The following is a 15105-nucleotide window of genomic DNA, read 5'->3' as shown; positions in this document are numbered from 1 at the left end:
GCCAGTGATTCGGCGATCGCTGGGCGGAAAAAGTAAGGCAGAAGTCTGGCGTGGAACGACAGGAAGCCAGAGGCCGACCAGATCGATACCTGTTACACGAGCAGATACTGGACTGATAGGGTCGATACCGGACAGGACGGGACAGACAGGATTGATAGACACTGGAGACTAGAATCCGATAACAAGCAGGACGACATAGACGGAAATGATACCAGACACTGTAGATCGATATCAAACAGAAAAAAATAGACGGGAACGATACCAAACACTGGAGATTGATATCGAACAGGACAAAATAGACTGGAACAATACCGGACAGGAAACCGAGTCAAAACACACGACTTGCGGATGCAGACGTTCGTTGACGGACTGACAAAAGGTGAGTGAGAGCACTGAGTGTCATGATTACCCAAGTGGAGCCACCTGGGGTAATCATCTGGCGCGCTGGAATGCGCTTCCTGATTGGTTTATGTTCCCTTTTTAAGGTTGCTACGCGGAGACCTCTTCGTCGGAGGATTACTTTTTACCCCGTTTGACTCGCCTGATTTTCCTGTGTCTTTTTGACTTGTTTACCTGATTCTGCCTGCCTCCGATCCGACCTGCTTCCGTTCCACGCTACGTTCTTCTCTCCAGTCCTGGTAAACTCGACCTGCCTCCGTCCCACGCTACGATTGGCTACGTCTTCCGAAGTTGTCTTCACGGCGTTGCTGCTGCTGACGTTCGACGGTCATCGCGTCTCCCGCTAACCCTTACGCTTCCCCAAATAAAGAATTGTACGAACGCTCTGGGGTCTCCTGCTCTGTTCTGGTCCTCCGTGACACTGAGCTTAAATAGGAGGGAAGCCAATCAGTCAACGAGCGGTAGCTCGCGCCAAACGGGCGGGGCCAATTGGCGACCGTGACACATTTTTATCAAGGAGATGGAGGAATCACAGCGCGAGTAGTTTGCCCTGTCGTGAGTTCCCTTAATACTTAATACGGAACACGTGCTTTTAATCCAAAATAAAGGAAAATACGCTTTTCAAGGAAAAGTTGGCAAACCCCAATGAGTCAACAAGCTACTCGTTAACAAGGTTTCTAAGGTTGCAAAGGCACTTTTGTTGAGTTAGGGTTAGGGTTAGGGTCTTTCTTTTCAAATTTGTTACTGAGTATTTATCAGCTACGATCTGAGTAAAGTAACTTTGTTTTTGCGTCACATTTGTTTTTAGAGGGCACACTAAACAAAAGACCAACAGCGTTTTTGGACCTAGCTTTTCTCCTTTTAAGCTGAATTTAACTCCACAATTATTATGTATTCAATAAAATGTAGTCTAAATTTACCACAACTTTTCTGTTTCACTTGTCAAGTAGAGGTAATTACCCATGCTGCTTCAGTGTGGCGACATCATACTATGATTTGACTTCTCCATTGAGGTGAATGCACCAATATGGGGGCTTCTGTGGATGATGTCATAGTACGACATATTAGAGCCACATTCCTCTGTTTGAAAGAAGCCTGTTGGCTGTTCAGCCTTTAGGTTTGTGAGTTACACCATTCTGCAAGCTCCTGGCCTACCACTTTATCATGAACTTTGAGTACAACCAACCCCGGTTCCCGCAGCTTCGTTCTCCAAATGGCATACTTACCCTTAAGCACTATATGTCGCCAATAACCTGAATCTAATTTATTTACCTCAATTAACCTCACGGCCAATAAAAAGTTTCCCATCATTAAATGGAATGGATACATATGCAAAGACAATGCAAGGAAAAAAATAATCTTGACAATCAGCTTAACCCGACAGATGACATGTCAATGTTATTCCGCTATGCAGCATGGAGCGACGAATCAGAATCATCTGGGAGTGCTTTTGATGAAGAGTTTGAGCTAGAAGTAGGTTCGTTGATATGCTCCCCCTCCGAAGCATACATGGTGGTGAGTTTTTTGGGGTGTGGGTCTTTTGGGAAGGTTGTCCACTGCAAAACGGTGGGCACTGATGAATCCGTGGCTCTAAAAATCATCATGGAGAAGGAATACCACAATGACGCGCAGGAAGAGGTGGAAACCCTGCAGGTGCTGAAAAACTTCAATTTGGAAACGTACAACATCGTCACATGGTACACTTCCTTTGTCCACGATGGGCATTATATTCACGTGTTTGAGAAACTCGACATGAGTCTTTACCAATACCAGATCACAGTGAAAGACTCTCTGGAGGTCAAGGAGATCCGTGCTATTTTGCAACAGGTTTGCTTTTCAAAACCGGTTGTAAGATTGTGGAATTAGGTGATGTGGGAAAGTAACCATTCTTTTCTTGGTTGCAGGTTGCCTTGTCTATGCAACTTCTTCAGAGCTTAGGAATAGCACATACTGACCTGAAACCAGATAATATTATGCTAGTGGATCATCTCCATCAACCACTGAGGGTTAAACTCATCGATTTTGGTACAGCAATTTACGTATCTGAGAGGAGCAAGGGTTCAGAACTTCAGACACTCTGGTTCAGGTGAGCTAATGACAACAATAGCAACATAGAGTGGCAAGTAATTAGAATTAAAATGTCAAATATTTGGAAAAGATCTCCAGAGATTCTTCTGGGTTCTCCCTTCAATGAGGCTATTGATATCTGGTCTCTAGGATGTATCGCAGCAGAACTGCTCATGGGCAGAGTATTGTTCCCTAGCAGCGATGAGTACGACATGGTGAGTCTAGTAAAACTTTGCAGCCAGCTCAATGTTTGTTCAGTAAATGTATAAATTCCCATTCCATTAGGTGAGACACATACTGCGAGTTATAGGGAAGCCACCTAAACATATGCTGAACTCTGGAGTGTACACAAGACAGTTTTTTCAACATTATCGTGCAAGATCTGGAAAAAGGAAAGCAAGACTTTGGACCTTTGTGGTATGGACTATTTTGAGCTTTTATATTCAGTAGAACTTGTTTTAAGAAATAAACATAAGACATATTCTATTTAGTCCAAGCTGTACAGTCCATCTTGCATTCCCTGCACCGTAAACAGCCTATATGACCTCCTGGAGGTAAGACGTCTGTAGCTGCTGAAAGTCTTATTGAGTAAATGAGAATGAGTTACATATGTTTTTGCCATTTTATTTTCTTTCTTCATGAGGGATGTAACGAAAGGACCGGAGAAGACGCAAGAGCTGACAACCTTGACAGGAGGAGCTTCGTTGACCTGTTGGTGCAGATGCTTCAGATAGATCCCGAAGAAAGGATCACACCCAGTCAGATCCTCCAACATCCCTTCATCACCATGAGTCACCTCGATGGGGACCTCAAAGACTGCCAATAGTAAGGAACTGTCACACATTCACTTTTACGGAAGAGGTTTACTTATTCATCCGTGAATACTATGTAGTGTTAAATCCTGTTTAGATCTGCGGCTGTACATTTGACCCAGGCATAACTAAGCCAAGGAGACTTTGAGCAGTCCAAGCACAGTGTGACGACACCAAGTACAGGCAGAGGGAAATAGCTGAATCGTCTTTCTATTCTGCGTGTTTGTTTGTGCTTCTACTGTTACGTGACTGAGTGTACAATGAATTTTACGCAAATAAGAAGAGGTGTACCCCGAAGTGAGATTGTAAAACGTGGCTGCAATCTCTTTTTCTGACGCAGCATCTTTGAGCAAAGCCACAAGAATATTTTCTGTTTCAGTGCTTTTTACAAGGGATTATGTTTCACAGTAATATAATTCTGGTTGTTTCATGCATTTCGGGTGTTTTACGGTCACATCCCAATGGTGCCTTTCAAATTGGCTTTATAATCAATGTTGTTTTGTTGAGTGTGACACTTTGAATCATAAATTTGAGTCTTCCCATAATTGAGTGGCATGCATCACCGGACACAATAACGTGGTCAAACTTAATTTAGTAGAGTGCTTTGCAATCCTCTTTTGAACACTTTTGAGCCTTCACACCAGATGTAGATGTGTTGCATGACTATTGGGTACTATTTTATGAAGAAATCATTTTTAAGAAGTAGCGATTCCAGCTCATTTCAGCGAACAACCTCTTTTGACTCGGCCCAGTAAAAAGGCAAGTTCAGCTTTTTGTTTGTTTTAATAGATTTACCTTCAACAAATGTAAAGTCAAACAACCCACAATCCGTGAATAAATGCAAAACAACAGAAACAAATAAAATTATTTACTCCTCAGTGATATAAAAACTATAAAGTACAGAATCTTTTAGCTATTTATGCTTCAACTTTCAACCAATTCAGACAGGAACAACACAAACCCCCTGAAAAACGTGCAAAAGATATGAATTTAAATGTGTAAAACACAAAAAAAGATTCACAGTCTTTACAAAAGATTGGAATTTAGAAAGTGCCTCAACTTTGAGGGACTGACCTTCTGTCAGTGATAAAACAATGAACTCTGCTTCTGAGCCACAAATATCACCCTGAGGGATAAAATAACTGTCGATAAAGCTGTTGGTTCAGCCAATCAGATTCTGAGTTGGCGAGCCAGCGCCTATGAGAAGGTGTTACAAAACATCAGCATTTTCAAACACTATGACTGGCTGGGGATGGTAATGGAAGCCCTAAATCGAATGTTCGACTTTCAGCATCAACTCCGATGGCAATAGAAAAAAAATGTCTTGATGGAACTGAAAGGCACGGAGAAGCTCTACGACAGAGTAATTAAAATATTCTCAAGGTGAGAAAGGATGGATTTTATTCAATAATAAAGAGTATTTTTGATAATTAAAATCTATTCCTGAATAATTTTTCCATTTTATGACGTTAAAATTCATGTTTTTTTAGGTGTAGCTGCAGTGAATGTGTTTCAGCCATAAAATAGTTATTGAGGTTTGGATTCATTCAGACGTATGACTACTGAAGGCTTAAGTTGGAAATGCACGACCCGCCACTGATTTTAATGCTGATTTTTATTTTGGATCAGAGATTTTTATTGCATTAAATGAGTCAAAAACTGGCAGAGGGTAGCAGCTCTTGGCATCCCCCCATCCCCTGCTCCTTTCTTTGCAAACATGCACCCATTCGCTTCTATTTTGGTTCAGCTACAGTTGAGAAGTAGTGACATGGCGCATAGCCTTTATGCTAACTAGGGGGATTAAAGTCAACACAAATAGGCCAACATTCACCCACTAGTGATGTTTGCCAGAATACTTGGTGACAACACGGTGACATGTTTGTTTTCTTCTTTGTACAATTTTAGTCCTGTTATTCTAAAATGTCAGAATGCCATAAGGGGAACCTAAGGGTTGAATCAAATAGACAAGGGGTCTCGTACGTGGTGCTCATGGGCTACAGGACCCATGAGAACATCTGAGTAGCCCATAGGCTCGTTCTGAAAATAGTCCACTCATGATCGGTCATTGTGATTTTTAGGCAAATGATAATTGAGTGGTTGGATACTCATATTTTGAGGCTACTTCTGAAAACGAACCTGCGTATTACTTAATTAAAGAGTAATAACATTGTAATATGATTTGTTGTTATTTTAGAGATGCACATCAAACGGGTAGCCCTCTGCGCTAACCAGACACAGAAAAGTAGCTTACAGCTTCACCCGCAATGGGTCATTGTAATTTTCTTAGGAAATTTGATTTCTAACCGACATGAGAATAGAATAGAATAGAATAGAATAGAATAGAATAGAATAGAATATACCTTTATTGTCATTGTTACAAAATGGGTTAACATGTTGTGACAACGAAATTGGGCATGTCACTCCAGTTTCACACATTCACAGTGAGGTAAAAAAAAAGAAGATAAAGGAACAGAAAAGGTAAGGTTATGAAACAAGGAGGACAAGGTTATAGTTATAATTTACACAAAATTTACACAAGAAATGTCGGCATGTAGGATGTTACAGTGAAACCATTGATATGATAAGTGTTTTTGAATATTTTATCAATCCCTGACAGTTTCCTCTCCGGGGCCATTATCACCCTAAACAAGCATGCAAAACCGGGAAAATATATATCTTGCAACTTATTTGGGGATGTATTTGTTGCTGTTATGTTTTTGCACTGCAGTTACGATGCCCTGTTCTTTGAAATAATAAATCGTTGCACCATTGCTACAACTTAGGCTTGTCTTTGAGCACTTTTTAAATATTAAATATGTCTTTCGTTCACACATTGACCCTTTAAAATACGACATGACGCGAGGAAGGATGGAGGCGACAGAGGCTTTGAGGTTTTGTACTTTGAAGTGAGTTGCGACCAACAGTAAGTCTTGTGTGAATGTTTATACCGCTTGTTATTTTGTTATTAAACATAAATAAACATGACTTGACTTGACTATCCTGACGGTCTTTGAACTTATTTTTCTCTTCAAAGTATTACATGTTTACCCTGGAGTGCTATGTCTAGTCTTGTTGAATTCAATGTTTCACAATGTCAAGTCATGTTTTTTTGTATAGCCCTTAATCACAAGGAGTCTCAAAGGGCTGTACAGACCACAGACTATTGCAAACTACAGACTATTATTACACTCCCCTGATCTGAAATCTACATGAGGACAAGTAAAAACTAGAAAACCTTAACAAGAAGAAAATGAAGAAACCTTGAAAAGGGACGGCACATAAGGTAATCTCCTTACAAGATGACCAGGCTGTAATGGATATTGGATTAAAAAACCATAAAATAAAAAATGAAATTAAAGGATATTATAAAATCAAAATAAAATCAATTGAGTGGCAGCTGGGGCTGAACGAGTGAGCGCAGATGAGGGCAATTTGCAAATCATGACAGGGTGATTTTCAAGTAGCGCCTGGCTTTGGCAACATCCACTGACTGCACATAATTAAAACTAGGTCTTTTACACGATGCAGCTCATTTTTTTCACTTGTGATTCTCTCAGCATTGTCTCACGGTACGCACATAGTGATGTGGCAGGCCACATTTGTATTTTTCACCATAAACCAAATGATTACACTCCCAGCTCTTTATATACTGTTCATTTTCTCATTTAGCTTCCATTTCACCATTTCAACAGATTAGTCAAAAGAACCCACACAATTCTAGTCTTTTGTTCATACTCAAATAAAATGGAATCGGGGAGTGCAACCGATGAAACAGAAGCTGCCTAAGAGCGACACCCAAATATTACGATTGCTCCATTTTTAATGTTGCACAGTTATCTTGACCTAGTATTCGGGACTCTGTTTGGGCTTTATTCTGTGTTTCGAAGCGAAAGAGAGCATAAACTTATTGTTCATGTAAATGCTAATGCCTTTAGATGTGTATCTGCATCCGAAACGTGTGTGTCCTCCCCAATGAGTCACAAAACTGTCACGTTGTATCTACATATCAAGTAGGGTTTTCCTACAATTAGGCCAACCTGATTATTGTTTCAGTGTATGCAACAGCAGCCATACGAAAACACATTGGCTGCCATGTGACTGCTTTTTGACCTCCCTCGTGGGCTTCACTTTTGCAGTGGCCTCCATCCACGCCAGCTGCTCTCGTGACACTATTTCCAACTTTAAATATAGTGGTTTGGCTGAGCATGCTCCTGTTGCCAAGCCAACGGCGTGTAGTGGAAAACAGTTAAAATAAACCTGTTTAACACAAAGAGGGGGCAGCTTGTGAAAATAAACTTTGAAGCGGAAACTATGAGCCAAATGAGCTCCCTTTTGCCCAGTCTAAAAACTGTAAATTGATTTTTAAAATGCTGGACAAATGGAATTCTGAATTGATAACATACTCCATGTACGACATCCATGTTACGGTTTACGGCGTGGATCCATGTGGGGGAAGAAGGAACTGAGGCAGTGGTGCGCAAATTAAGGATGGTATTTATTAACAAAACCAGGAAGAAAAGTAACAAACGAACAAGGGGGCACAAAACAAATGACATGCCCGGACAAAATCAAACCTGACAGATATCCCAACCAGAAACCAAGACTGAAACAAGAAATGGAGAATGCAGGGAACAAAGTAAAAAACACAAAAAAATAAGTGTGCACAGAACAATAAACAAAATGTCCGGAAAGTTATAAAACAAATTAACAGTAAGAATAAGAGTAAAAATAAATAAGGCCCGACCAATTTTTGAGGCTACCTTCAAGGAGCAGTTGGTCATCTGACCAAAAGCGGGAAGCAGGTTGCTCTGAACACGGAAGTGGATCTTCTGTGGCGAGCGATGGTGGTGCAGGGAACGGAAAAACGGGTCGGTAGCCGGGACAGGAGAGCAAAAATGTGGTCGGGGGAGGATAGATAGATAGATAGATAGATAGATAGATAGATAGATAGATAGATAGATAGATAGATAGATAGATAGATAGATAGATAGATAGATAGATAGATAGATAGATAGATAGATAGATAGATAGATAGATAGATAGATAGATAGATAGATAGATAGATAGATAGATAGATAGATAGATAGATAGATAGATAGATAGATAGATAGATAGATAGATAGATAGATACTTTATTCATCCCCGAGGGGAAATTTACACTTCCAGCAGCATCCCTGCGCTGGAGAACAAAACAATAATAAAGCAAAAAGAAGCGAGTCATAAGGCAGGAAAGGAGAGTAGACGTGGTCGACGACAAGAAGCGGTCGAAAGCCGGGACGGGACAGTAGACGAGGTCAGGATAAAAAATGGGTCAAAGCCGGGGGACAGACAGGAGCAAAAACAGGTGGGAGTCAGGGTCGAAAAAAAGGCTTGCCTCATGTTAACTGAGGTTCGCAGACGGACTGACAAAAGGGGACATAATGGAGTGGGTTTAAATAGGGACAGGGAGCCAATTAGAGTCCGAGGCAGTTGGCGCCAAAGGAGCGGGCACAGGTGATTCACATCAGTAATCATGACACCCTAATCTTAATTTCAATGCATTTGTTTTACTTGTACAATGGTTTCATTTCACCATTTTCGCTGTTTTGCCGACCACTTACTATCTCGTGTTTGTGATCTTGCTTCTCATGAGTGCGATTCAACTTGAAGAAGAATTCTAAAACCATTAAGCACCGAGTCATTTTATCCACGTTTGCAGGAAGAAGGACATTTTGGGCATAACACTGGTATAAACTGGTAAGCATCCAGACTTTTATAAGCTTTAAGAAAAGTGCCAGTGTATGGGGGACTCCATTTACAATATAGCTGTACAGATCATGTGGACAGATGTCACGCAGACTGGACGATTTCATTGGATGGTTGAATATGCCAGGAAGAAGATGATATGGGTCAGTAGCTAGCTATGATAATGCTATTCTCAGTTTCACTATAAAACGCTTTTTGTGCTTTCCGACAAGGTGACCCACCTCGTCCGACAGCTGCACAATACTCATTTGACTAGTCATAGCCAATATTGTTGAATAGTATAACTTTTTGTTGTTGTTGTTGTCTACTATTTACTGGCATCAAGCTCGGGAAATAGTTTACTACTGTTTACTGCCGTCCGTCATGGCGTTGTTCCGTTGTGCCAAAGGGTCAATATTTGTGGGTGGGCAGGATTCACTGAGACATATAAAGCTTGTATGAAAATGCAACACTTTCCTGATGTTTTTAAGTGGCTAGAAGCTTCGCTGAACAAGAAGAGTTGTGTGATTTGGGAGCTTGTTGCCAGTGGTTTTACGATAAAATAGAAGAAGGCATAAAACAGAACATAGCACAAAAGGCTGTTTTGTTCAAGCAGCTTTTATGTACTGCAGCAAGCGCTTAGCCGTAGTCTTGATACATCGTGAATTTTCATCTTGCATTTAGTTCTGTGTTTTGATTGGCAGTCCTGATGAGATGTTAAGCATATACTTCCTTGATTTGTCAAGTGAAAGGGTTTGATATTTAATTTCAATGTACAGTGTTGAATAATTGTGAAAAAAAATAAAGGTTTCTTTGGGCTAGCAAAACATTTGTAAAGTATGACCCTCACTTCAGGGAACAAAACAGGAAGACGCTTGAAATGTCATAGAAAAATAGCCCAGCAGTTTAATGCGATAATCATTAGCTGGCTACACATCCCCATACTCACACAAATACTAGGGAAAGCTTTTACAAAGCTGGTACAAAATGCTGCGGCGAGGCTTTTAACTAAGACAAGGAAGTTTGATCACATTACCCCGATTTTAGCTAACCTGCATTGGCTCCCTGTTACCTTAAAATGTGATTTTAACGTTCTGTTGGTAGTATACAGAATCATGCATGGACTTGCCCCCTCATATCTTCCAGATAGTGTAGTACAGTTTGCAATAATCTGTGGTCTGTGCAGCCCTTTGAGACTCTTTGTGATTAAGGGCTATACAAATAAAAATGACTTGACTTGACTTGATAAAAGGCTATGCAAATAAACCTGACTTGACTTGACTCCATGGATTTCCCCTATCACAACTTCTATTTTTAATGTAATCGCTGCAAAAAATGAAGGGTTTGCTGTATTTATATTATTATTAATATTTTTTTATTTTTCTACTATTTTTATTACTATTATTGCCAGTTCACGGTCCACGGATCCCTTAACCACCAGAGTCATTGGTACATAATTTCCTGTGATGTGTCTTGGGCAAGTAAAGCCTGGTGGTGTGCATCCCTCTCCAGGCCAGATTTTGGGTAGATGTTTTGTCCTACCACGTAGAACATGCTTCCATTAATACCAGTAGCAGGAGAAGCCTCCTGATCTGACTCAGATAAAGCACCTTCATCATCTGGTCCACTTTGTTGTTAGTCTAAAGTATCCTTTTGCATGTCCAGAAAATCCTAAATCACTGGGGAAAAACTAAGATATTCTGAATTTTTGAGTAGGCCTGTTTTGTTCACATTTACATAGTACAATACTCATTGCATCAATTGTGGCTTTCATATTTTGTTGAAAAACAAACTTGAAAGCTATGTCATTGTGGCCTCTGCCTTTGTAACTTATTAAAGGCTCTTTATCCAGTAAAATACTTTGTTTTTCATATATTTCTGGATCTACTAGTTACTTAATTAAATAGTTATTCAGGTAACCCCTAGATTACTGACACCAAAAAGTAGCGCGTCACTCTTAAAGCAACTATCTAGTTTTAAATTACCATATGTACTGACACCTAAAGTAGCAGTTTTTTTCTGAAAGTAACTATCTCGTTACAAATTATTCCATTTACTCAGATTGAAGCCGACCCCCTAAAATTGCTCAAGAGTAAAAAACATGATGACAAAAAAAAGAAGAAAGGTGTACACCAAGCTGTGTAACATTCATGTTTCTTGTGTAATATGGAGAGCTTGCAAATAAACACTTAGCCGAGACACTCAATATGTATTTTGTCCATGGGCTTTAAACCACTCGAAGATTTATTCCTCCATTGCTGAGTATTGTCCAGGTTTTTTCTTACGAATTAAAACACCAAAACTCAGACCAAATTTACCATAAATTCTATGCGTAGGTTCTCCCCCTTGAGAACGATTTCCCGTTAGACAATGTATTAACAGACACCGATGTCCTGTCAAAAGGGTCGAGATGAAACAATACCGGTTGTTTGTGTGTTTGTGTAGGGCTTTTGTGGGAGTGAGCCAAGCGGAGCGGTCAGTTCCCTGTCACCGCATGCATACGCACGTCTTGCCCGACCCACTCACACAACTATGTAGATTTTGTTGATACGGAACACACACACACAGTGTACAGTGTAGATGCAAAGGCGAGCAAGTCCCCAGTTTTTAGTCAAAGCCGCTCTTGTTCACACAAACAAACTCAAACTTAGACAAAGACGAAGGAAAAGAAAAAGGGAAGGGAAGTTGTAACTTTTCACTGAGGCTTGGCAAAACCTAAATTCACTTTCTCTACTGTGGCCTTTGTACTATGGATGTGTTCTAACTTGTATCCTGTGCACATGTCCGTGTGAATAAATGAAGGCAGGAGGTTGCAGACAAAGCCTCAGTCCAACACCTCCTATTTATTTCATTCATCACCCCTTTTTGGGTTAATTCCCTTTATATTTCCTTACTCATTGAATAACACACATGCGTGATTGAGCATAAATTTAACCATGCATGGGGTATTTTATATCAGAATTAACATCTACCTTTTTGGGGTTTTTTTGGTGACAACATATATTCTGAAGCATTTGCAGTTTCACACTTTATGACTGTTGTCCACACTATTTGACACCTTTACAGGGCCAAAGTGGGCCCCTTTTTCCGCCCGGCCAACTTGGAGGAGGAATTGGAACGAATGGAACAGCAGCAAGCTCTAATGATGCATTTTTATTGGGAACACATTTAGGTCTATATTGATAACTTTACCATTTAAATTCAAATACAAATTATATAAAGATTCTGATATAGATAAAAAAACTGTTAACTTTCGGCAGAGTGGCTGAAAGCTCTGCTCCCCATGGCGCTGAGGCGGGCAGCGGGAATAGTGAGAGGCGTGGCAGTGTGAAGGAGGTAGAAGAGGTAGGGAGGGGCAGGGTCATGAATGGCCATGTAAGTGTAGAGCAGGGTTTTGTAATTGATTCTATGGTAGATTGAGAGCCAGTGGAGTTCCTGAAGCACAGGGGTGATGTGATGGCGAGAGGGGTTGATGTGTTCACCCCTAAAACAAACTCCAGAGCACGACTACAGCTGAGCTAGTATTTTAGCAGCTTACATTGAAAATAAATTCATCAATAAATCAGACTCTGAGAAAAGTCAAGCGTGCAGAGAAATAGTGATTACCAGTGGGTGCTCCTTGTATTATTATCGGGTCTAGGAAGAGACTGAGACTGCAGATCCGGCCTACTGCTACGGCTAAGCTACGTAACAACTCTCACAGGCTACGCCATCCAAGCCTGAATCTTACAAATGCCAGATGCATTACCCATAAAACGTTTTCCGTAGAGCTACATTACATTCGGGACAGTTGTATTTTAAACATCGCAGCTACCTGGCTCAAGATACCCGATGATAGCATGTAACTAGCCAGCAGCTTTATACCGTTAATTCCGGTACTATAAGCCGCTACTTTTTTCCCAAATGTTTAGCCCTGCGGCTTATTCAGTGAAGCGGACAATTTATGTAATTTTTCTAACTGCCACCAGCGGCACTCGAGTACAAAAGGTAAGATTTAGACCGGTGGAATAAGTGCGCGGAGGTAGACGGCATCCTCTTAGTTTGCGTACGAATTGTCAGTCTGACAAAGGTTCTTTCCGATAATGAGCCCTTGATGGCAGCATTTATAAGGAGAAAGATGATGACGGTTAACCATGAATTTCACAATTTCGGTATGGCTTTTTTTAACAGATATGCATGATGCGTTGCGAGTGTGTCATTAGTAGCGCGTTGGTACCTTTCACAAGGAACGATTTGGGATGAAAATTATATTATTATTATTTAAGCTTTAAAAACTCTCTCGGTGTACCGTCTTTCTTTGTAAATATGTGTAACCATGTATAACATGTATTTGCAACTGTATATTTTTGTACTGTATTTATTTTAGAGACTTATTGTGATATGTTTTCTACGAGCGAATCAAAAAGAAGGGGCGGAGCAAACGCGGGCTGATGGGAAGTGGGGTGAAGCTGAGTTAAATCTGTTTGTTGTTGCAGCGGACAATAGTGGATACCGGTATATATTTTTCCCACCCTTAACTTTGGAAATATACATTTTTTTCATTGGATTACTTTCAACGGGACCCGGACTTTAAAGGTCTGCATTAAATTCTAATTATAGGTATCATTTTCCATTCAGGTTGCCGATTGTGGTGTTTGGATTGTATAATATATAGATCAAGTGTAGTATCTGAATGCCAATTATGAGAAATTGAGATGGCATGAAAACAAGCGTATCTTTGATTTTTGCATTTCGGAGATGGAATAGGAGCTTGCTTTGTCCACTCCACGCATCGGCCCGGTATAGCAGTACCTCCGGGAACGGTGCATTCGCAATGATCGCAGCAAGGCTTTAGGGCTAGGACCTTAGCTTGGCCTTTTGGCTGAGAGTAAGTGTCCCGGCTCCTAGGCTTTGTAGCGTATTATGAACTGACCGATAACGGATAATGGATAATGAATAACGAAGATAGATCAATAACCCTTAAAAACCCCAAAAACCCCATTATAGTTACAATAGCGGCATCTAGTCAAATTTCGGATAAGGTTTGATTTTGCTACATGTATTAAGGTGAGCGCATGCGGTTTAAATACAGGTGCGGTTTATGTAAAAACAAAACCAATAATGCACATAAAATGTAGTGCTTGCGGTTTATAATCAGGTGCAGTCTATAGTCCTGATTTTACGGTAAATTGCATTCTAACTCTGAAAGGAGAAGTATGAAGACAAAAAGACCATTCGTTCAACTTTAATTTTGTGTTCTATGTTATAATTTGCTGATCCATAGCTGTCATTTCGTTACAGTTGTATACTTTCAGTTGGTAGGGACATCATCTGGAGTTAGGTTTGACCCTTGGAGTCTTTGATGAAGATGTGAAACTACTTTGCGGATATTCAATTTTTGCAGAAGGTCCTGGTCCCCATTTATCGCGATACCCGAGGGATTACTGTGTTAACAAAGAGATGCTCTCAGCGGCAATTGCCATAGTAACCGCAAAAGAAAAAAAAATGTTCCTTTGAATATCATCCCTTGAAATATTTCGCACAGCGGAAGCCGTCAGGAAATGTGCTCGGAGATCAATGAGGGAGAGGCAGTGGGAACATGTAAATCTTCTCCCTGTATTTCCAGCTGTAGCGTGTGATAGGAAGGAGGGAGCAGGTTGTTGCTAGGTGGAGCCGCACTGGTGATTTTCAGGGAGATCAGACTCAGAGTTAAATACAGCGTAAACACAAAGGAAAGCACTAATTTATGTCTGGGCTCTTGTAATGCAGCAGCCCTCGTGGGTGGACCTGTTATGAAAATTATTGAGTAGGAAGGGGAAGCTTGGCATTGGCAGATGAAGGATGGAGAGGAGGCGGTGAGAAGACGAGTGTTTAAAAAAACAGAATGGGATGGGCCGTCAGTTACTGTAAATATAACTTGAAAACAAGTCACGCTCGTATACTGTTTGCCCACAAAGAATAATTATCTTTAAATGTTGGCATTACATGTGGGGGATTGATCCAAATATAGATATTATCGATATAAAGCAAGTACTCAGATCGGATTGATTGTACTCGCTACCTCACCCCTCCACCATTTTCTTCAAAGCGCCGCTTCTATATGTAGATAGAGCAGTCCTTCTTG

The 15105-nt window shown here is 40.5% G+C and overlaps 1 protein-coding gene and 1 pseudogene across 2 annotated transcripts; both read left to right on the top strand.

The window, feature by feature from the left end:
• Positions 1-1504: 1504 nt before the first annotated feature.
• Positions 1505-4943, top strand: LOC148356591 (homeodomain-interacting protein kinase 2-like). Of its 2 annotated transcripts, none has more exons than XM_088348543.1 (7): positions 1505-2226; positions 2304-2485; positions 2558-2681; positions 2752-2883; positions 2958-3020; positions 3110-3291; positions 3359-4943. In XM_088348543.1, exons 1-7 carry the CDS (start codon positions 1714-1716, stop codon positions 3393-3395), a joined length of 1233 nt encoding a protein of 410 aa, XP_088204669.1. In that variant the 5' UTR covers positions 1505-1713; the 3' UTR covers positions 3396-4943. The 2 variants fall into 2 exon arrangements, with proteins under 2 accessions (XP_088204669.1, XP_088204670.1); XM_088348544.1 differs by having other exon boundaries at positions 1506-2226; positions 3376-4943.
• An 8666-nt stretch (positions 4944-13609) lies between these two features.
• On the top strand, positions 13610-13815 carry LOC148356590 (U2 spliceosomal RNA; annotated as a pseudogene).
• Positions 13816-15105: the final 1290 nt, after the last annotated feature.

Source organism: Urocampus carinirostris, chromosome 11 (genome assembly GCF_059441175.1).
Source record: "Urocampus carinirostris isolate Australia breed hairy pipefish chromosome 11, RoL_Ucar_1.0, whole genome shotgun sequence".
Lineage (NCBI taxonomy): Eukaryota > Metazoa > Chordata > Actinopteri > Syngnathiformes > Syngnathidae > Urocampus > Urocampus carinirostris.
Note: the sequence above shows the minus strand (reverse complement) of the source record. Positions and strands in the feature narration are given on the sequence as shown.

Excerpts from the sequence above, each read along its gene's own strand:
- LOC148356591 (XM_088348543.1), top strand. The coding sequence starts at position 1,714 with ATGGAATGGATACATATGCAAAGACAATGCAAGGAAAAAAATAATCTT. Across the intron at positions 3,021-3,109 it reads GCCTATATGACCTCCTGGAG|GGATGTAACGAAAGGACCGG; the intron begins GTAAGACGTCTG and ends TTTCTTCATGAG. Across the intron at positions 3,292-3,358 it reads GACCTCAAAGACTGCCAATA|TGTTAAATCCTGTTTAGATC; the intron begins GTAAGGAACTGT and ends AATACTATGTAG.